A 23,258-nucleotide genomic window follows, 5' to 3' on the forward strand; every position below is an offset into this window, starting at 1 on the left:
TATAGATGGTAATTATGATATGGCATAGTATTTGTCTTTGATTGTTTAGAGCCATGTTAAGAAAATACGCTTATTACTGTTCCTTTGGCATTTTAATGTTTTAGAGTCTCATTTATCAAATATGTATATCATGCAGGTGCCCCCTACGGAGACAGTTCCTCAGATCAAAAAAGAGAAACATAGTACACAAGCTAAAAATAGAGCAAAAAGGAAACCTCCCAAAGGAATGTTTCTGTCTCAAGAAGACGTGGAGGCTGTTTCTGCCAACGCCACAGCCGCCACCACGGTGCTCAGGCAGCTAGACATGGAGTTGGTCTCCATCAAGCGGCAGGTACCGTGGGTCCAGTCCTGGGTGCAAGGGCTAACGGTGTTCCAGAGGCCTTTGTATGTTTCACACACCTAGCTGTGCTCTTCAGAGCTCTCTAAAGGGCATTTTGTTTCTAAGGAATTGGACAGAAGATCTTAGGTACTGATCCATTGATGTTTCTTAAATTAACTTTGAAATTGGAGATATATATATATATGCATGCATATATAGTAATGGTGAGTGTGTGTGTGTGTCAGTGATTTTCACAGTGTGAGCACACCCACCACACAGCCACCCTCTTGATCAAGAAAAGAAACGCTGCCTCCGGAGCCCTGTTCATTTCCCCTTGTAGTCCCTGCCCTTCGGGGACTGAGCGTTGCCTCCCAACACCTCACTAATGCCCCTCTCTAATGCCCCTCTCACTCATTACCCACCTTCTTTGAGTAGCTGACCACTCATCTGACTTTTTAAACCACACATTATTTTTATCCATTTTTTTAATTTTATATAAACAAAATCATATGTTGTGGTTTCTTTTATGCCCAGCATTCATTCAACATATGAGATCCATCCAGGTGATATAGAGCCTTAGATGTTGTTCTTTCTCATTATTGTATAAATATCCTATGACTTTCCATTGTATTACTAGCAGATACTTTAGGCCATTAACAAATAATACTGATGTGGTTTTTATGATTCTTGGTGTGTTATGTATGCATCTTTGTTGGATACATACCTAAGAGTAGAATTGCTGAGTTACAGAGCATGCATATGACCAGTATTTTATCTTATCTTATTTTATTTTATATTATTTTATATTACTTTACTTCACTTCATTTTCTCTTCTCTCTCTTCTCTTCTTTCAAGGGGAGGGGGTTGTGCAGAGGAAGAGGGAAAGAGAATCTCGAGCTGACATGGGGCTTGATCTCACAGCCCTGAGATCATGACCTGAGCCAAAACCAATAGTTGGATGCTTAACCAACTGAGCCACCAAGGTGCCCCTGTCCGGCATTTTCAAAAACAATGCCAAACAGTTTTCCAGGGTGGTCATGTCAGTTTATGTGAGTTGGGTTACACTACATTGGGTTACTGTCGCCCTATTGACATTTGGGGCTGGATAATAACTTGTCATGAGGAGCTGTCCTGTGCATTGTGGGATGTTCAGCAGCATCTCTGGCTTTACCCAGTAGATGCCAGTAGCACCTTGCCCCCATCAGTTGTGCCAACAGAAATGTCCTCAGGCATTGCCTGATTATACCCCCTTCGGTGTGGGGGCAGAATTACTTCCTCCTTCCCATTCTGAGGCTTGCTTGCCTTTTCACTCTCTTAATAGTTCATCTTTTGATGAAATATTTAATTTTAAAGTAGTCCACTTTCTCATTCTTATCTTTTATGGTTAGTGCTCTTAAGTTTTGTTAAGAACCTTTCCTCAGGTTATGAAGCTGTTCTCCCATGCTATCTTAAAAGTGTTGTTTTGCCCTCCACATTTTGATCTTCAGTCTGTCTGGAAATGTTTTTCTGTGTGTGCTGTTACATGTAGGGTTGATACTTGTGTTTTCATGTGGATAGCGAGTTAACAGTACTCTTGATTGAAGACTATCCTTTTCTCACCTCAGTGTATTAGGACCTTTGTTTTAAATCCTGTGTCCATAATGCATGATCTGCTTTGGGGTTTTCTGTTGTTACTCTGGTCTGTGTGTCCATTCTTCACCGATACTATCCTGTCTTAATTATATGTACCTTATAAATCTGGGTATCTGGTCTAGATTTTAAGTTCTCCAAGATTGTCTGTTCTGACCTTTTGTGTTTCCATATAAAATTTAGATTCACCTTCTCAGTTTCCAGAAGAATAATTCTAGAATTTTTATTGGGATTGTATTGAACGTATAGCTCAAAATAGAGAATTAACATTAAACTGGAGAACTAACCCAGGACTCACAAACTTGATCTGTCCCCCACCAGCACAGATCTGTAATTCCTCGGTATTTTGCCATTTCTGTGTCCAGGGCTTTGTCAGAGTTCCCCTAGATGTTTGGTACGTTATGATGCTCTTGTAAAGAATACTGTTTTTAAAATTAATCCTTTTCTAATTATTTGTGTCTCGTATGTGGAATGGCTCATCATTTGAATCTGACTTTACACGGTACATTTAAACTGCAAATTGAACTGAGTAGCCCAATGTCCTTTCATTAGTGTTCCGCCTCTCCCCCATCCTTCTCTGGAATTCAAGGCAAATTGTGGTGGACCCATGATTTACTTTTAGTTTTTGCTGCTTTTGACTTGTTGATCTTGATGGCTCCAGGGAAGGTTAAATAAGAGGCCAACCATCATATCACAGATGAGAAGAGGGGGCTGTGGGCCGGGTCTGTCCTCTTGTGTCAGGTGGCAGCACAGAAAAGGACCAAGTGTTCCCTGTGCAGTCAGAGGATTGGCTTCTAGTCTTGGCTGCTGGCACAGCTGCACCCTAGTCTTAGGAGAATCACTTAATCTTTCTGGGCCTCTTTTCAAATGAGGAGATTAATCCTTCCCTGCCCGATCTTACAGGCTATCTGAGGGCTGCTTCATAAGAGAGCATTTTGAGCTCTGTTTGTGCTGGAAGAGCTCTCTGACTGGGGCTGTGAGCTCCCACATGCATTTTCATCTTCCTCTACAAGGGGACTCGTTTCCCCCTCCGCTGAGCGAGTTCCTAACGCTTGCCATTCAACGTTAATACATGGAGGAAGGAAAATGAGACACCTTCTTCCATGGGGGTGTGACTGACGCTACAGTCAGATAGATAAAACAGTCTTTGGTTTCACAGTCAGGGTCAGGAGCAGGAATTTTTTATTGGAAGGTAGCTACTCCGAGTTCACATTGAATAGAGAGGGTTATGTCTCCAGTGAGGAGACGAGTTGTTTATCCCCCACAGCCTGTTAGGGCTGCTGCCAAACGCACTTGCGGACTCACGGTGGCCCCCGGTCCACACACTGGGCCTATTCTCTGGATGCCTCCATGTGTGGTGGGGTCTCAGGGAAGGGCTTGCCATGAACATAGCAGAAAACCTGACTAACAGCAGCTTAAACAATTCAGAATTTATTTTTATCAAATAGCAAGACACCCCAGCGCCAGTGGTTACTGGCATCAGCCCGTCTGTTCAGTGGTGTTGTCGAGGACCCAGATTCTTCCACATTTTCTCCTCTGCCATTCTTAGTGTCCTGGCTTTTCGCCTTGCTGTTGTCTCACATTGGAAGCTTCAGAAGCCATTTTGTAGCCTTCACATCCGCGTTCAGGGCTGAAGAGGAGGCGGTGGAGGCGGAGCTAACCCGTCCGTCCTTCTAGCAGGAAAAGCTTTAACCTTTCCAGGAAGTCCTATACTTTCTGCATGCCAGAGCCTTGTGGAACGGCTCCTCGTAGCTCCGAGGAAGACCACCAGCCTCTATGGAAGATGCTTGTGAGAAGGGGGCTGGGAAACAGACGTTTGTTAGATTAGCCAGCAGCTAGTGCCTGTTGCATTAGGTCTTTCTAAGTGGAGAGTAAGACAGTCACACAATAACGTAGAGAAGTTGCATACAGCTGGGAGGTCTAGGTAAGGCACCAGGGCACGTCGACTGCTTTTTTTGTTTTTTTGTTTTTCTTTCAATGCTGATTACTTTCATATTCTATTTCTTATGCAGCTTGTTCCCACTCTGGCTTCCTTTCCAGTTGGCGTGATGTTGGCAACTAAACCCTATTCTTATTCTGATAGTAAACACCGAGTATTTCTAACAAGGAAAATACATTAGGAAGAGAGATGAAGGTCAAGGAGAATTTAGAGCTAACTTTTAGTTCAGAATTTGTGGATGTTTTGCCGTGTAGTCATGTATGTAATTTCTGTGCTGCTTTATTGATTTTAAAGAGAAAATGCACGTGGTAAATAGGTTGGTCTTCTTAGAAAACATATGTTACTTAATCACAGTGCAATATATCCCCAGTTTTATACATATGTGAACAACAAGTTGGAGCAAATAGAGTAACATCTTTAATTGGAGGCATGGAGTATTCTAGATTGCTGACTTTTGAGAATTCGCTAATTCCCTGTCACATGTTTCTGGGCCTAGTTTTTAGCCTAAGGAGAGTTCAGTGAACATAACCTTAAATGTCTTACAACATTTTATGGGTGGTTGGTGCCCGAGAGCTCTGAGCAAGAGCCTTAAGACCCTGCTGTTTGATCGGGTGGCCAGTAGACACACGTGGTCATTTAAAGTCAAGCTTGGATTAAAGTAGAAGACATGAAAAATTTGATTACTTAGTTGCATAAGCTACATTTCAGGTGCTTAGTAGTAACATGTGGCCAGTGGCTCCCGTGTCAGGTAGCCACGGCTGCAGAATATTGCTGCATCAGAGAACATTCTATGAGGCAATGCTGCTCTGAGAGCTTGGCGTCACTGTCCCAGCAACTCACTGTGAATCAGTTTCTGGTACCAGTTTATTTGACTTGTACCTTTTCAAAGATAAACTAAGGCAAATTTCAGTAAATTAGGGTCCTCAGTTTTGGTTTTACTATAGAGTAAATTTTGTGCACATTTCCTATATTTTTCTTTTTAGTTGTTTTTATGTTCTGACTTGACAATAATACAAAAAGATTTGGCATGGGCTGTATTTCTGGTAGGCTTTAAGGCCCTTATGAGTGGCAGGCAGGCTCACTTCGTGGTCCCTGACAGCGCTAGTCTTACTGGGCCACCGGTCCCCTGCACATCTCCACTCCCTTTTAAACCTTTTAGAAGAAGTAAAAACATAGGAGAGGAAATGCAAAACTAGAATTCTATAAAACATAAGTACTTGAGAATGAAATTTTCACCTAAGTATAAAAAGATTTGTAGAGGGGGGCGCCTGGGTGGCAGAGCGGTTAAGCGTCTGCCTTCGTCTCAGGGCGTGATCCCGGCGTTATGGGATCGAGCCCCACGTCAGGCTCCTCCGCTGTGAGCCTGCTTCTTCCTCTCCCACTCCCCCTGCTTGTGTTCCCTCTCTCGCTGGCTGTCTCTATCTCTGTCGAATAAATAAATAAAATCTTTAAAAAAAAAAAAAAAGATTTGTAGAGGAGAGAATTATTAAAGTGTCCATGAGACCGTGTCCTTCACCACTGTCTCTTCTAGTCTCCCATCCCTACCCTACCTCTCAAAGTCCTGCTTTTCTTTATTTGTCTTAATCAGGTTGCTGCTTTTGAGGGCACCTTCTGCTCATGAGTTTCTTTGAGGTTTTATTTGGGAAAATGAATCTTTCTCCCCTTGTTTTTTTTTGCCCATGGGATTATTCAGAAAGGAAAAACCCTAGGGTCCGAGTCCCCATGGTGCTTGGCCCGCAAATGCCTCTGCAGATAGGGTTGAGCGGGAAGGGCCCATTCCCATGACCCAGCTCATTCAGGAGTCCATGCAGAAGTCAGCAGGAGCCATGGATTGATTCACTATTTGGTATTGTTTGTGTCTTTCTTTTGATTAGGTAGGGGCGTTGAAAGATTCAGTGCATCGAATCCAAACAATAATGTGGAAAAGATAATTTGTGAGAAAGGAAAGAATTACAGTTGATCAAAATTAGGCTTGTGGGAAACTGACCTATTGCTTTTTTCTCCTCATGTAAGAAGGCTGTATTGTGGGCTTTTGCCCTCTGTGGTGCCTGGACAGACAGCGCTTGGGGCTCTGGGAGGCGGCACCTGCAGTCCTGCTCTCGAGCCTGTGCCTCTTCTCTTCGGCCTTGACTCTGCCTGCTCTGCTGCTTGAGCTCAGCTTTGCGTGGCGGGAAGCCCAGGCCTTGCCCGTCCTTTGTGTCAGACTGCAGATATGCTCCTCAGGGGACGAACTATCACCAAATGATGAGTTAGGACTGTGCACACAGGAGCCCTTTCACCACCATGCCCTCCTCCTTGTCCCTCGTCTGCTGCTCTTAGCAAGTCAAAGCATCTAGTTAGAGGCTCTGAAAGGATACTGTAGGGACCTCAAATCATGGCTACCATACCGATCAGGCACTTTTTTGCTCTTGGTTTTTTTGACTTTTTTTAGTTCTGTTTTCGTTTCATACCTTTATAAAAGCTTTTCATTTTTAAAATTAAAATATCTTCTTTCTCTTAGATTCAGAATATTAAACAGACAAACAGTGCTCTCAAAGAAAAACTTGACGGCGGAATAGAACCATACCGGCTTCCAGAGGTAGGATTATGTTGACATCATCTTAGAAGTCCTAGCCAAGTTTTATGTGCTTAAGAATTTAATGCCTATATAATATATCTCCAGTATACATCCCATAAAAGAAAGGTATAGACACAATTTTGAAAACCTAGTTGATGTTGAAATTCTGATAGGAGAAAAAATAAGATTCATTAACTCCCATAAGGACATACACACCTGTAAATGTATTATGCTCATATGACTCATTTGGATATGCAGGTCATTCAGAAATGTAATGCACGTTGGACCACAGAAGAACAGCTTCTTGCGGTACAAGGTATGGGGAGTCCTTCTTTTGGCCTCGGGGCTGTGGCAGCCTTTAGGAAAAGACATGCCTCACCCCACTCCCATCCCACCACTTGTGGGAGTGTGTTGGGTTCTGAATGGTCAGAAAGTACAAAACCCCGAAAGCAGATTGCCAGAATTTTACGGTTGGAGGTATTCTACTCCTGGGGATCCTGAAAAGAGGAATGCATAATGTCCATAGCCACAGGGTGCTGGCTGGGTGACTTCAGGTGTCTTGGGACACGTGATAGATAGATGGTGCAGATTTCCGGATGACCGGATCATACTGGACTTCCTGGATCAGTCATCTACGAAATAGATCTACACTGCTGCTTTTTCCCACTGGTGTAATACATTAAGATAGTGCCTGCTGTTAGAACCCCCATGTGTTTTCTTATCTAGATAAAGGAAAGGGTAAGTCTCAGTTGCGTGGGTTTTTCAAAGTCGTTCTTCCCTTGTATTGAAAAACAGTGCTCTCTTACATCCTTAGCCATCAGGAAATATGGCCGAGATTTTCAGGCGATCTCCGACGTGATTGGGAACAAATCAGTGGTACAAGTGAAAAACTTCTTTGTAAATTATCGACGCCGCTTCAACATAGATGAAGTTTTACAAGAATGGGAGGCAGAACATGGTAAAGAAGAGACCAATGGGCCCAGTAGCCAGAAGCCTATCAAGTCCCCGGATAATTCTATCAAGATGCCTGAAGAGGAAGACGAGGTAAATCTGAAACAGTAGGATCGCTGCCAGGTTCATGCTTGATATTTGGTTTCTTCTTTGATGGCCTTTCTCAGCTGTAGAAATATTTTTAGCTCTCAGCTCTGTTAGAGACTTGACTTTTACCTATAAATACCATAATATGTGTGTTGATACCAGTTAGTTTTTGGTCACTAGGTAGATTATTCATATTTTAATTCCTGTACAAATTCTTAGTTTCACCCTGGTTTCCTCCAGCTGCAAAATATTCCACATTACCAGCATTTCTTAGATCAAGTAAGAACTCAGCCATAAAACAGTAAGTTGGAAGTGCCTTGAGCAGTGGCAGTCAAGCTCAGTCATGTAAAATGGGTTGTCATCTCAGTGGGAGGTTAATGAACTTAACTGGTGAATCGGCACAGCTAGCCATCCAGGAGCTCCTGGGTCTGTCTCTGCTGTCCCAAATCGTCCCGCCTTTGATGCAGTTTGGGGCTAATGGGTTTAAATATTGATGGAGATAGTTCCAGGTTCTGTGGTTGGCTGGACCTTCCAGGCTGGTGGCTGACATTCTGGCTGTTTCCAGGATAGCCGCCCCGATCCCATCAGCCGACTCAGCGCAGCTTAGGCAACCAGATTAGTGAGGCCGCACGTCCCCATCTGCTGCCTCCTGGGACAGGGCTGCCAGCCATTTCCCCAGCTAGTCTGACTGGCCCTGCTACATGTATTTACCCCCACTCCCACAGACGAGAATGGGGCCAGGCAGGGGTTCATTGCCGATCACTTGACATTTGACATTTGAGTTTGTTCACTGACACGAAACTCCAAGGATTAATTGAGCTTTACAGGAAAAGTCACTTTCTCATCAAAGCTTCTCCCAGACCATGCAGGAATGATTTGAAATTACCTATTTTGTATTGTCTGTGCTCCCCCTTTACTCTAAGAGGCTGGTTATAAAAGTGGTCCAGAGCCCCTCCTCTCCTGACCTGAGCACACAGAGTGCCTCATGAGGGAGAGCCCCTGCCCAGCATGCCGTAGATGGGGCACCCCGTGCCTCTGCGCCAATTTGAAAGGCCACAAGGCACTTATATCCATCAGAAGGGTGTTAAAACAACCTCATTTTGTTAGACTCCTTAGAATGTTCTACCAGAAAATCTTGTAATAAGTGTACAGAATTTGTGTTACTAGGGGCCCCTGGGTAGCACAGTCGTTAAGCGTCTGCCTTTGGCTCAGGGCGTGATCCCGGCATTCTGGGATCGAGCCCCACATCAGGCTCTTCCACTGGGAGCCTGCTTCTTCCTCTCCCACTCCCCCTGCTTGTGTTCCCTCTCTCACTGGCTGTCTCTCTGTCACATAAATAAATAAAATCTTAAAAAAAAAAAAAAAGAATTTGTGTTACTAATAATGTGAGTGTTTCCCCGAGCTACACGCATGCATGGCCCAGCCTGAGACCCTGGAACCTAGCAGCATGTGAGCAGAGGGAAGGGGTTTGCAGCTTTTAGCAGTAATTCTTGTCCTGGTGCTAGTTGCCACTTTAGGCAACAAATTAACTTCCCTCACATCCTAGACTCAACTTAAAAGCATTGAAAGATGAGAATTACCAGAGAAGGAACATTAGAATTTGTAAAATTGACAGCTTTCATGTGTGTTTTCCAGCTTTAGTCCCAGGAAGCAAAAATAATAGGAAACTCTGGCTCTCCTTCTTCTTCAAATTTAATCAAAGTGAGTGTTGGCAGGGTTAGCCTAAAAAATGTGGTTGTAAATTTGGGACCAAGGGCCATCACCAATGGGGTGGGATGTGAGTTCTTTCCCATATACTTTCCTCCCTTTTCTTAAGCCCGGTTCATTCACTGACAGTTATGTTTCTTTCTTTATAGTCCAGAAGGGCCATTCTTCACGGTCCACTCACCACGTTGATTGCACATCAAAATACCCATATAATTCTCTTCTCAGTCTCTGGGAGCTTTGGCTCACCCTTGACTGCATTTCCTACCAAGCAGCATGTCTTCATTTCTCTCTGGTGGTTGATCTTCCATGTGTCTGTTTGCCCAGCCTTCTCTTCAAAACCACTGCTATTACCTGACTTCTCTTTAATGTATGATCTTTATGTTATCTATAAACATTTTCACCTCTGTAGTCATTTAAATCCCCACCATCACACACTTTATTTCCTTTTCCTTGGTTTCTTCCTTCCTTCCTCCTTCCCTCCCTTCTAAGATTTTATTTATTTGAGAGAGAGCAAGAGCAAGAGTGATGACAGAAGGAGAGGCAGAAGGAGAAGCAGGCTACCCGTTGAGCAGGGAGCCCAATGCACGGGACTCGATCCCAGGACCCCGGGACCACAACCTGAGCCAAAGGCAGATGCTTCACCGGCTGAGTCAGCCAGGTGCCATGGCCCCTTTCTTCTTATACTCCTTGTTGTACCAGCCTTCCCACTCTACCACCCTGCTTTTCTCATCTCTGTGTGTCAGTTTGCAAAAGGAAATCAGTCTGTAAGGACCAGCTGCTTCTCTGTGTCCATGAGGGGCCTGAGGGAACTTGTTAGAATGCTGGTTAATTGTCTTTCTAGTCAGTGCCCAGAACTGGGTACCCTTGTAATTTCTCATTCTTGTGTAATCTGTGGAATCCAGCAGCTAAAAAAGAGGTCTGCTAGTGTCTTGCACACCCCTTCTGCCCTCAGATTTTATGTGTTAAATGTAGCACAGGGAGGAGGACATCAGAATTGCCTGAAGTTCCAGTAACATAATGGCCTGTTAGCTGTAGGCTTTTTTCCCTCAAGGCTGAGAAGGGAAGGCAGCCCATGGGTTTTGAGCTTTTGAGATTCCGAGTTCTCTGAAGTGGACAGAGATGCAGTACAGAGCAGGGGTGGGTACGTGTCAGAACGGGTGAGGGGATGCTAGACAGGACTGGGTCGGAGGTAGGGTCTCCCTTAAAGTTACAGAATGTCTGAGTGTGTTACTAGTGAGGAGAAATCTCCTGACCTGACTAACAACTGTTTTCATAAATTGTGATATCATCCAAAGGAACTGCTGTTTTCAGATTTGGGGTTCATAGCCCAGTGCTTTCCCTAGAAATAAGCGAGACATCAGGAGGGTAGCAATGGGCACTAAGACACCTTGTAACCTTCTGGTTTGGGTCTGGGAGTCTGTTTTAGTTAAGAAATGCCTTTGAGGCTGGAGCGCTTTGGTGGCTCAGTCGTTAAGCATCTGCCTTCAGCTCAGGGCGTGATCCCGGCGCTCTGGGATCGAGCCTCGCGTCAGGCTTCTCCGCTGGGAGCCTGCTTCTTCCTCTCCCACTCCCCCTGCTTGTGTTCCCTCTCTCGCTGGCTGTCTCTCTCTCTGTGTCAAATAAATAAATAAAATCTTGAAAGAAAGAAAGGAAAGGAAGGGAAGGGAAAGGGAAGGAAAGGAAAGAGAAAGAGAAAGAAAAGAAAGAAGGGGAAGGGAAGGGAAAGAAGGAAGGAAGGAAGGGATGGAGGGAGGGAGGGAGGAAAGAAAAAGATTTTAAAGAAGATCCTGCGATCTTAGCTGTCCTGTGGGTCCCTGTGTCCCAGCGCAGGCCAGTGGCTGTTGGCTGAGTGGGGTAGGTGCCGTGGCCTCTGTCCAGCCAGTGCTGACACGCCGGAGTGCTGCCTTTGGCCATGCGCTGTGCTGACATGCCCGTTCCAGGGATTTTATCTATTCCTGTGGAGTAGACATCACTATTGTGTCTGTTCTGAAGATGAGGAAACAGAAATTGGAAAAGAACTCATCCAAGGATCCACATCTAGAAAGTGACAGAGCCAGGATCTGAGCCTGAGATATCAGGCTGTGGAGGCCGCCTTCTTACCCTGCTTGCCGTGCCCAGGCCCTGCCCTTAGGAACACACCTGTGTGCCGGATAGACCGGTGGCCCGCACCCTCTCACCCTGTCTCGCCACACCAGAAGTAGCAGTTTGTGGTGTTTACCTGCTCTTTGATTCTTTTCCCCCCTCTCTTCTCTCCTCAGGCTGCTTCTGTTCTTGACGTCAGATATGCATCTGCTTCATGAGAAGCTCTGGTAGCTTTGAGCACTTGGTATGGACGACTGTGTTATCCAGGATATCAGGTATTACAAGACATCACCTAGCCATCTGCATCACATCTCTGTGGACAAAGCAGCTATTACCAAAAAAGGCATACACTTCCAGTCCTGTGCTCCATCTGCCTTAATTCTGTGCTCGTTCCTCCATGTTGGCGCCACTTCCCAGAGAGCCCCTTTGCATCTCTCACACTCTGCCTAAGTGCTGGGGAGTCTCGTGGCCTGCACGCCTCCTGTGACTCTGGGGACCCCTCCCCAGTTGAAGCTCCTGAGCCCCACCAATGGCCGCTGTGCCCAGTCAGCAGCTTCTTCAAACAGGTAGTCCACTTGGAAGGCACGACTCTGTTCCTGCATGGCCTGCGACTTCTACTTTGTGCATAATGTAATTTTCAAAGTGACTGTGACCCTGTTGGCCTTTTAGAAAGTTTCTCTTGTTCTTTTCTGAGGCATCCACCTAATTGATATCATGCTTCTTTGGAAATCACAGCATACTGACAGACCGCATTATAACCTTCATTGTGCCAAACGTCCTGAGACAGCTCACGTTTCCCCAAACGTTGGGTGTAATTATGGTTTGTAAATTTAGCTGGCTTAAATCTCGCCCTTCTCCCTTCCCAAGTGGTAGAAAGCTCATTCACAGCAACTGTCCTTGGACACTAGCTTAAAGGGAACATGGACCTCAACACTTTCTGCCTTCAGCTTTCAGCATTGTAATCCCAGGACGGGAGTCACCCTCTCTTTTCCGGATCCCCCCCTACCCCACCATACAGCTCCAAGAGATGCGGTCCATACCACTGTACCTGGTGCTTGTGCATTGGAATTGGTGCCTTCTCCTTTTGGCAACCATGTTATCGATCCTTTTTCTGTTTTAGTGTCTTATTTCTTCTTTAAAGTTTTTGCTTGCCAAAGATAACATCACTGAGATTAGGAGACGGGAGAAATTGCTGCAGATTCTGACAGAGTGCAGATTTTAAATGTCAGGTTAGCTCAATAAAGGGTATTAGAATAGCTGGTGAGGGTTTTATAAAAGCTACACATTGTTTGTTCCCCATTCTGTTGGTATGCCTGGCCTTCTACGTGTCACTCCATATAGCTTTTTTTGTCCTTCGTGTACTGATGTGATCATATAAACACCATCCTTTCTCTTTTAATATTATAGTACAGGACAGAGAAGTGATCAGTTTATTGGCTCTACTAAGGCCAAGAGGAAAAGAAACAATGTACAGAGTGGTCTGTAATGCCTTTTGGTTGGACTGGGAACAAGTAAATGTTTCTAATAAATGTTCTGAGATTTCCAGAATGACTTATTCTCGTACCAGACTGTGGACCCGCTGCAGGGCTGAGGGATAGACTGTCAGACTGCGTTGTCTTGTAACCTGTGTCCCGCCCACGGTCAGTCCAGCCTGCACTAAATATGTTGAAGGAACTTTTGTTGTTGTTGTTGTTGTTTTGCATCCTTTAAATATTTTTCCTGCTTTCAATACCAAAAAGAAAAAAAAATGCAGATGCTTTAAGGCACAAACAGAATTCTTAAGAATTTAAAATATGCAATTAAAATTTGATGTGTTTTGACTCCCAAGCACCTTGCTACCCCCCCCCTTTTTTTTTTAAGTCAGCTGATTGTCTCTTTAGGAAGAGGGTCAGCTAGAAACCTAGACTGTTCGAAATTGTATGTTTTTAGAAATCTGGAGAAAGGTCATTCACAAGGGGAGTAAAATGGGACTTTCCCAACTTTGGTCATCTTGTCCCCTACAGGGTATCTGTGGGTCAGGTAAGAGCGTGTGAAGAACATCCGAGGAGGCCAGAGGGCAGTCACAGCTTGCTGCTCCTGCCTAGACGGGGTAGCATAATAACACTAGACGTGAGGTAGGCTTTGTTTTGGCTCATATCATAAGCCTGCTGTGTAATTGGAAAATGGCGGGTAAATCACAGAGAGGAGGTGGCGAAAGTTTTGCACGTTGCTTAAAGGAGCGAGGCCATAGGTTCTCTTTGCTTCTTCTCAAGGCCTCCTTCCTCTTAACGGAAGCGGCAGGCCGTTTACTGCAATGGGTCTTGTTCCACCAGTAGGTCTGTTCCTCTCTGCATGCCCGGGCTGTTTTCCTTCTGGCAATGCGTGAGCGCATGCTAGTTCTTAGGGAGCATGGCAGGCAGCGCAGCAGCGCCGGGCCCCTGTGTGTACTCTGCACCATCCCCTCACATGCTCGCCCGTTCCTGAGGAGTCACTGCGCCAGTGCACTTGGCCGACCACCGCAGCCCGGTTCTGGCTTTCTCTCCACGGGAAGGGGGCATTGTTGTCATTTGCCAGAAGGAAGAAAGATGGTTGTCTTTGACTCCTTCCTTATAGTTTCAAGCATAACGTAGCACTGTGTTTTAAACTGTTTCATTACACTGTCTTTGCAATGATGTAAATGCAAGAAATCACTTAGCTTTAAAAGCTGAGCGATGAATCTTATTTATGTGAAGCCCCTTTTTAACATATCAAGACTTCGGTGCATCAGCAGGTCGTGTTTGGATGTGTAAGGGTCCACAGTGGCAACTGCTTCGGATGCAATGTTCACTTAAGCTTTGTCTTCTTAAAAATTGATCAATGTGAATGTCATAATTATATATATATTTTTGTGGAAAATTTCTCCTAAGTATAAGTTATTGTGCAAAATAGAGTACCATTGAAGCAAACGATAGTTTTAACTTTTAGTTTAGAAATCCTAAAAGATATAAATTGTATTGCATATGCATTAAAAGTTTGTTTTATTTAATTTTATGTAGGTGTGTAAAGTGTTAGGTAAAAATTGTTTTCACTTATCCATTTAAACACCTTGTTACTTGAATATTGTGTTGACTGGTCTGAAACAGTGATCGATCCTGTAACATAGCTCTTTTAACGAGGAAGGCCATGCCTCAGTTGTACTGATACGGCCGGTGGCACACAGTCAGGCGCTGGTGTCTGTAGGAGCCGGCGGTTAGTGTAACACACCCACTGCGTGGTCTTGGTGTGTTTGTGCCCACCAAGACACCAGTTTCTCAAAATGGTATTTGATAGTTTTTAACCTTTAAGACCCTTCAATGGTCACCAACCTCTCTAATCAAAAAATGAAAAGGAAAAAATTGTTGAGTTTTACGAGCTTACTGTGGTGGACTAATTAAGCAGTTGTTTTCTGTGTATGAAAGTTCCCTCAGATACCACACACCACTATAAGTGTGCTCATTGTCACTTTAAATTTCAACTATGCCCTATTTTTGTCTTTCTAAATATCAGATATACTATTGGTATAATTGCATACCAAAAATAAGCCAAACAGTGCATTACACTAACTGGATCCCTGCTTAACGGAGCAGAGGAAAGATGGAGCCAACTCAAACGAGAGCCTCGTTTCCTCTCTCGTCCAGCCTGTGTCTAAGCCCAGTGACCCAGGATCCAAGCTTTCAGTATCAAGTGAAACTTGGCTTCATGTTGACTCAAAGTAGTTAGCTAATCTGAATCTAGCAATCTTGTGCAATGCTCAAAAACAAACACTCTTTCCGCCCCTCCCTGGACCCTGCCGCTTTCCTCCTTACACTAAAGCACAATTGCAGGTGTGTTACAATTCAGAAGAAGGAAGGTCAGGAGAGTCTATGCATGTCGTGTGGTAATGAGTGTTTACAGTCACCTTCTCCGAAAACTAAAATTTATACTGGAGTGGATAGTATTCCATTATGTAGACCTATCAACTTTGCTAAGTGCTTTTTAGATTGCTTAAAAATTTTTCAAGATTTTAAAGATGTATAAGGTTAAGTTTGCAAATATAATGGAAATGCTGTATATCTTTTGAAGTGATAAAATCCACGTTGGAGTTTTAAAGAAAATATGTTGTAATAATGCTGTTGTAAGTAATATTTTAATGTCTCTTTTTGCCTGTTTTCTATATCAGCACACTCATTGTGGTGAATGTTCATAGCATTATAATTGCTTAGCCATTGAATGATAACATTTGTTATAGTGGAGATCGAAAAATTTATTTGTGAAATTCAGAATTCATTTTTCTATTTCTAATATTTGCTGAAGTTAAATAAAAAATTTTCAAGCCATTGATGTAATAAAATATGAGACAGAACCATTTTCTGCAACCTCCCCTTTCCATCAAATCAGTGCCCCGCCCTAGTGCATAGTGGGGTTTTGTGTTGGGCCTTGGGGTTTCAGAACGTAGATGCCCCCCAGAACTACACCCTGTGGAAGCAGCCACGGATGCCTTCTGTGTTTAGCCTTTGGCTCTCCTTGAACTGCATTTTTTTTTTATTTTAACGTATGATGATCTTATGGTTGGGACCAAGCTGAGGTACCTGAATTCATAAAAGTTGGCAGCTGTTGAGGGCTTACACTTTAAGGTTCAGTGAGAGGACTTTTTCCCCCATTAGTGGTTTTTCTCTTTTCAGCGTGACCAGGCTTGACTCCTGGATGCTGGCCTCTGCACGGCCCTGGACTGTGGCAGTGAAGAGGCCGACCACCGCCTTGTCGCCTCTGGTGTGCCGAGAACGGACACAGCTCTGACCTCAGCACCTCCAAGCGGTATGAAGAACACTCAACACCCGCTGGCCACCTCTGCGGTCTCCGCTTCTGTAGCCAGAATGTAGGATCTGGCTAGAGAACTGCTCGAGGAGCCTCCCTTCCAAATCCGGTGCTGCTTCAGGCAGCACTCAAGATCTGCAGATGGGGTCCCTCTCTAGGCGTGATTCGGCAGAGGGTAGAAGGGGGTTCGCAGGACACCTGTGAGAATTCCTTGCCCAGTCACCACACTCGGTGTCACAGGGAGGATGCCACGTGCTGCCCGAGGGTCTCCGTGGGTGACATCTGAGGGCAGCACCCAGGAGGGGCGGACAGAGGCTCTTAGGCCTCCACGTGTGGCTCGTGGGGGTGCCTCATGGTACCGAAAGCAGCCTGGGCTGTCCTGCCAGGAGGTGGAAGCAGAGAAACTGAGGAAGAGTGCAGGCGCAGGGAGGGAGGAGAGGAGGGTCAAGGCAGAGGAAAGGATATGGCCCACTGTCAGCAGTGTTGGACGTCTGCCAGGATGGGAGCCAAACGGGCTGCTTGGGCTTGGCGTCCATTGCCTTAGAAGAGTGACCAGCACTAAGAAAAGGAGGTGGGGGGAGTTGGGGCAGTGCTGAGGGAGGGCTTCCGAAGTCTGGCTTAGACCACCACACCTGCATGGGGCTTCAGGCAGCGGGGACACATGGCATGGGTCCCGACATGGAGGGTGCTGGAGAGAGCACAGGCCCCGCTCGTGTCTCGGGCCCCATCGCCCCTGGTCTCGGCCGGCGCTGCCGCCCGGCTTCAGCAGTCGTAGCTGACCGCTGCCCTGAGTGGGAGGCGGTGGCGGCTGGGCCAGGGAGCAGGAGGAAGTTCGGGCGCCAGTGGGCAGCCCCCGTGGGCCACGGTGATGACCGACTGGAAACGGTCCCTGTCGCTTCTCATCCCCCACTCCTGTTCCCTCGAGTCACGTTCAGAATCAAGCCCTCCGCATAGGCGCTGCTTTCTGGTGCACTCGTGGCCAAGAACAAAACGGAGGCGGCAAGAGTCTCTCTGCCGGCAGGTGTGTCTGGGGCGTGATAGCTTCTGTGGAAGGGAGAGGCCTCGAGAGCACTTGGCAGCCTGTATTTCGGGACTGGGCGTGGCAGCGCCCCTCCTCAAGTCCCGGCTGTCCCCACTCGGGCCAGAGAAGGCGTGTACTGAAGGCCAGCCTGCCCCGTGAAGTCCCGTAGCCCTGCTGCCCAAAGCCTTGGCCCTCGAGTCTCCTTCCTGCCCAGCCGTGAAGACCACACTCACGCCTGCTGCAGCTGCTGCATGCTTGGGGCCTCGGTAGGGGCCGGGCGAGCTCCTGGGGGTTCCTGATGGAACCTGCCCCCGGGGCAGCCTCCCAGGGATGAGACCCTGAAGCAACTGCTGGCCTTCCCGCTCTTTCAGCTCTTCTTCCCTGGACTGTTCCCAGTCCAGGACGGGTTCCCGTTAGCCCCAGAGGCCTGACCGCGCTCGCACCAAGCTCCACTCCTGTGTCCGTACCTCCGTGCGACCCGTCCAGAACGCTTCTCCCCTGCTCCTTCTCGCAAGTTCTCCTCCTCAGTGTATGCACTGCTGTGTATCTGGTCACCTACCTCTGAATCCCCCTCGCGGCTCCCCCCATTCCTGGTGTTGGCGACAGCCCGAGCCCTTCCTGAGCCACTCATCTCGTCCTGACACTCTTGCTGCCCTTCTCTCATCCGCTCCTCGTCCCCCAGCTGTCGTCAGGGCTTTTTCCTGCTTAGAACGGTCTGTCTGCTTCTACAGAAGCCCATCCCTGCCACGTGACCTTTCCACTTCAGGAACGTTCTGTGCTTGTCTGGGCTGCAGTGCCTGATCCTGCCTCCACAACGTCCACCTCTCCACTGGACTGTAAAGAAATGGCTTGAGATGTTTCTTACTCTCTGAAGTAGGTAAGCGATGCAGGGGGTATGGAAGGCATGCGGTGGGAAGTGAGTCCCCGCCCTCCACCCTCTGACCGCCCTGTCCCCTCCAGGGGCTGTCACCGGTCCCCGTGCCCAGCACAGCCTCCAAGCACTTGTGCAAACAACCATCTTCTGTGCAAGTAACCTCCGAGGCATCCTGTTGTATGCCTGCCTTTTTTCACCTGACACACCAACATCTTCCTCTTTCGACACATACGTGTGTCTCTGTTGGCTCCGTGGTCGTCTGGTTTTGGTCCTCTGGTTAGGACTGTGATGATGTCTTTGTACTGTCGTCAGTGCTGGGCAGAGTGGTTCTGTGTGGTTTCGGCAGCCTGGGAGTAACCGTTTGATCTTGCCTACCTGCCAGTGTAGCTGTAGAATGAATACCTAGGATTGGAACTTCCGAGTCCAACGACCCATTGATGCTCACGCCTGACACAGACCCTAATTGTCTTCCAGAGAGGTCGGAGCAGCTCCTCCTTGCATTTCTGTTGCCCTCGCATTCTCCCCACACCATGGTAACCAAGCCCTTGATCTGAGGTGTTTGCTAAGCTCTTTGGGGCACTGGGTTGTCTGAGATCCCGGGTCTGGGCAGGTGCGGGTGTCCCCTGGCCTCTCGTTCATGTTGGGCCCAAGTAGAAGCTTTGCTGAAGGGGTCTGCTGATTGTCCTGTGGTGAAGACCCTGTAACGAGGTATTTTGTGTATGGTGGCTCGTGGCACTTAATCTATTGAAAATAAATGTGGCAACAATTAAGTCTTATATAGTGGATAATTGCATAGCAAATTATTTGTGGTTTTTAGTAATAATTGCTTTATTTATTGAAGATTGCCTTGCCCCCCGCCAATGAAAAAATATGCTTTATTTGACTTACTGCTCATAGCACCTACCAGACTATCATGCCTGTTTTATAGAAGGAGAGACTGAGACTGCAGAAGAACGCCTTCCCCAAGCTGGTCAGCCAGAGTCTGTTTAGACTCCAGGATGCTGGCTCCCGTCCCCGCTCGGTGGTGGCATCTCTTGTGATCTTGGTCACACCCTCAGCCCTGCAGGTCTGGCTCCTTACCTGTGAAGCCAGGGTGATACCCTTTATTTTATTTTAATTTTTGTTAAGATTTTATTTATTTTACAGAGAACACAAGCAGGGGGAGGGACAGAGGGAGAGGGAGAAGCAGTCTCCACGCTGAGCAGGGAGCCCAACGCGGGACTCCATCCCAGGACGCTGGGATCATGATCTGACCCGAAGGCAGACGCTTCGCTGACTGAGGCCCCCAGGTGCCCCAAGGGTGACACTCTTTAAAGGGTGGTGAGGAGAGCCAAGATGGTGTGCAGAAACACTTCAGTCTCGCCTGGTTGCTTGGTGGAAGAGACACCTGATCCACGGCTGGTCCTTTCATTCTGTCAAGACAGGTCTTAGTGGTATGACCATTGCGGGCCCCTCCTGTGGGGCAGGGCAAAGCGGAGCTGCTCGAGATCAGTGGCCTGCACACAGAACTCACTTCTCTCTGTAGATTCCTGCCTCCAGTCCTTGCCCCAGACCAGTGAGCACCACGTGCTTTTGGTGGCATACTCTGACCACACATCTGCTTGTGTATTCACCGGCAACTGGCACGCAGTTCTTGCGATTAGCTTGTTCCCAATGAGTAAAACAGACCAGCAGTTCTACACCCACTATTCTGACCACGACTGACTGTCCCCGGCCAGATTGTTCTGAGGGGTGGGCTGACTGCTGTCACACAGGTGGGCCCCCACTTTGGAAAGGAGGGGACTGAGGCCAGAGAGGTGAAGTGAATTCTGCAGGTCACTCAGCTAGTAGGTGGTGGGTAGCCCTTGAGAGAACTCACGGAGCGCCGCTGCCGTGGCTGCTGCTACGTGGGCCGAGCCGGGGCCAAGGGGTCTGGGGTACAGCCTCCAGTTTGGCTACAGGCCTAGCTGGCACGTCCTGAGCCTCCCTGCCACCCCCAAGTCGGTCTGGATCACAGGCCCAAGCGCCACTGCTGGCATGCCCTTTCGTGCCAGCAGCCTCCTGTCAAGCCCTGCCCGCGGGCACGTGCTCTTCCTGCAGAGGACGGCCAGCACCATCGGATGGTTCCCCTGCGCTGCCTGGAGCGCAGCACCTGCCCCAGACCCGTGTGGCTCCCCACACTGACGACCTGGCATCCGGCCCTCCTCTGCCACGACCTGCCTGGTCCTTCCTCCTCCTGTGGCCCTGGGCTGTCCAAGAGAACTTGCTGCCATCCCACCACCTTGTCCTTTCCCGGGCCCTTACTGAAATACTGCCCACAACTGAGGTTCACCCCACAGTCCCTTCCTCAGCAGAGTAACCCCTGGCTGCTCTGCAGCCCTGGAACACTGAGCCCGGTCCCAAGTGGGTGCCCGTGTGCCACCGAACAGCCTCCCCAGCAGAGCTAGTATGCGATTCGGCCTTGGTGTGGCCCTGACCACAGGCGGCCCTGGTGATGTCTGCTTAGGGAACACAGCCAGAGCGACGGCCTCGGAGTCCCCGTGCCTCCTGAGGTCACTTCCCCTAACCCCGGGCTTGCTCCGCAACTCGCTTTATTTGGTGGACCCTTAGCAAGCGGGCCAGGAGCTTTAGGGGTGGCCTTCTCTTGCCGCTGAGACCTCTGCTGCCCTGTGAAGAAGCTTGGGACAACCATGTGGAGACAAGTGACCCAGCTGATGGCACAAACCACCAGACCTGGGAGTGAGGCCTGTAGCCGTGGTGGAGCCACCAGGAGACCCCGCGAGTGACCTAAGGAGGCCAGTAGAAGAACTGTCCAGACGAATCCAGTCCAGGCTGCTGTCCCACAGGACCGTGAGCACGTGGAATGACTGCAGCTTTAGGCCACCAATTCAGAAGCGGTTTGCCTCCGGCAGCAGATACCAAGACACGGGGAGAGGGGTGGGGCCAGGGGCATTTGAGAAGGGTCAGGCTGCAGAACAGGGCCGGGCTTTTGGTGCCTGGGGTGCTGCTCGGATCCCCAGCTCTGAGAGGCAGTGTCACAGGTCCCTTCCGGGAGGCAGCTGCAGGCTGCTGTGTCCTGCCTCAAGGGCTGGCAGTAGGGAGTCCCCACAGGGACACTTCGCTGTTGGGAAGCACTGGCGGCCCCTTGGTGCTGTTCCTCTGAGACCCCGGAGCCAGGCTGCAGCCCACGATGGATTGAGCGTATCTGTTGCGGGCGGGCAGGTGCTAGGGCTTTCTTGGCAGTTGCTCTCAACAACCTTCCAGGCTAGACTCGTAAGTCTGGGTCCTGCTGGCTGATCACCTTCTTCATTAAGGAGATTCAGGATTGAAATGCTTTCCCTACTGGCCTCTCCTCTCATTCCTTACACCCACATTGTCCTTGCCTTCCTGCTCTAGCCTCTGTGTGCCTGGAGCATCTTCTTCCAGCCCTGAGGCCAAATCGTGCCTGGCTAGAAACTGGGGGCTTGGATCCTGTCCCTGAGTCGCTGTGACCTTAGGCAAGTTTTAGTCCCTCCACATTCTCTTCCCCACCCTGGGAAGAGAGGGGCATTCCCTCTTCCTTTGGGTGACAAGGCAGGGAGGTGGCCATCCAGCTGCCTCCCTGACTAAATGACAGATATTTCCCCAGCTAACCTAGATTGGGTTGCGGGCAGAATGAGGCTGGGGAATGTCCCAGTCTTTCTGGGAGCAGCCAGGAGGACTGATGTTCCTAGAGGCCTGTTCAAGCAAAGTGCCAAGGCCAGCATGCTCTACACAGCCCTTAGGCACCCTTGGCACCCAGCAGCAGGATGGGGAGCGGAGCTGGGGCTGCCTTAGAGGCAGCCAGCCTGGAGCCCGAGGCCCAGTCCCTGCTCTGCTGCATGGGGTCAGGGGAGTCATTCAGTCGCTGGGAATTGTGGTAAAAGGAAACGGTGCCTTGGGTTCATTTGGTTGTCAGCAAGTATTTGCTGGCTCCTGCAGTGTGGCCCTGGAAGAGTGACTGAGCAAGACCGGTGAGGTCCCTGCCCTCAAGGAGCACACTGTTGGGGAAACAAGGAAGTGGGAACATCCACATAACTAAAATAACCACGGGCTTCCTGTGATGAGATTAGTTGGCTAGGCTGGGATGGACCAGAGGGTAACCACTGGCCCATCTCAGCCCAGAGCCTCCTGCCCTGTGTGGCATCTGAGAAGTCCTCATCAGCAGCTTTGGTTTAACTTCAGGAGACGGAGCCCATCCTGCCAGGAGCATAATCCATCCACGAGCCAGGGTTTGGTAATTAACAGGTTTAGCTGCTCAATGGGTTGAAGGCTCTCAGCAGTGGGAAAGCAGCCCTGGATATGAGGCATGAAGGCAAAGGCAGGCAGGTCCCCAGTGCAGCATGACCTAGGCTAGGATGTGGACCTGCCCTTCCTTACATCCCCACCTCCGAGCCCAGCTTGTAGTCTCTGAATGCCATTTCCCAATAAAAGGAACCAGGGATTTTTGGAGAAGTGGCTGGTTTCAGATAGGGCAGGAAGCATACAAGGAGAGCCTGGGAGTCTTGTGCCACAGCCCAAAGAAGCACCCAGAAAATAATGGAGTTGTATCTAGAGGACATGGAAGCCAACGTAAGAGACCTCCCACTGGCCTAACGTGGACCAGTTTGCTATCAAAAGCATAATGACTGACTGAAATGCAGCCAGTAGAAGAATCCAAAAGTTCATAATGATAATACAACACCCAATGATCACGCCTGGACACTAGAGGGTATCATCACACGTATTCAACTTTCCTATCCAAACTTTTCAGGACACCTCCAATCACCAGGAGCAAACATTCCTTACAGAAGAATTCCAGCTCATACATGCAGACGACATGAAAATGACTTAATTCACAGCCTACTGTAAAATCACAGACCTAATCACAAATCATTGGTGGCTGCTAAAACTTACATTGAGTAGATGGGTTGGCAGAGAACTTGGTAACAGATTAGGCTGAACCGGAACCTACCAACAACCTCAACAGTCCTCAGAGAGGACTGTGGGAGATGGCAGAGTAGAAACAGTGGGGATCTGTGTCTCCACCTAGACGACAGTTATACCAGCAGAATCTGCCTGACATCGTTGTTTTGGAAATCTGGAGCCTACTGAAGCCTTGCAACTTCCCAGGCGGGTCTTGGACAATAAATGGTGATGGCAGTCCCTCAGTTTCAGCTCATGGCATCACATACAGCAGATACCCAGGCCCATGGCAGGCAGCAGGGGCCCGTTCCTGGAGCTGCCTGTGGGAGCAAGAGTCCTGTCCTCCAAATATCTGGGTCTGTGTTCTGACCATGGAGGTGCAGACACAGAGGCAGGTAG

General features: G+C 48.2%; 1 protein-coding gene across 6 annotated transcripts in view; it reads left to right on the plus strand.

Annotated features, from left to right (window-relative positions):
* Positions 1-18,727, plus strand: part of RCOR1 (REST corepressor 1) — a 139,029-nt gene extending 120,302 nt beyond the window's left edge. For 2 of the 6 annotated variants that reach the window (XM_034643135.1, XM_034643134.1), the window contains 5 exons: positions 137-331; positions 6,388-6,465; positions 6,703-6,760; positions 7,259-7,488; positions 11,448-15,613. In XM_034643135.1, the coding sequence (XP_034499026.1) occupies positions 137-331; positions 6,388-6,465; positions 6,703-6,760; positions 7,259-7,488; positions 11,448-11,489 (603 nt within the window). In that variant the 3' untranslated portion in view covers positions 11,490-15,613. Of the gene's footprint in view, positions 1-136; positions 332-6,387; positions 6,466-6,702; positions 6,761-7,258; positions 7,489-11,447; positions 15,614-15,929 lie in introns of those variants that run through there. The other 4 variants (XR_004620460.1, XR_004620462.1, XR_004620461.1 and 1 more) reach the window with 4 other exon arrangements.
* Positions 18,728-23,258: the final 4,531 nt, after the last annotated feature.

The sequence above is a fragment of the Ailuropoda melanoleuca genome, chromosome 14 (genome assembly GCF_002007445.2).
Source record: "Ailuropoda melanoleuca isolate Jingjing chromosome 14, ASM200744v2, whole genome shotgun sequence".
In the NCBI taxonomy this organism is placed as follows: Eukaryota; Metazoa; Chordata; class Mammalia; order Carnivora; family Ursidae; genus Ailuropoda; species Ailuropoda melanoleuca.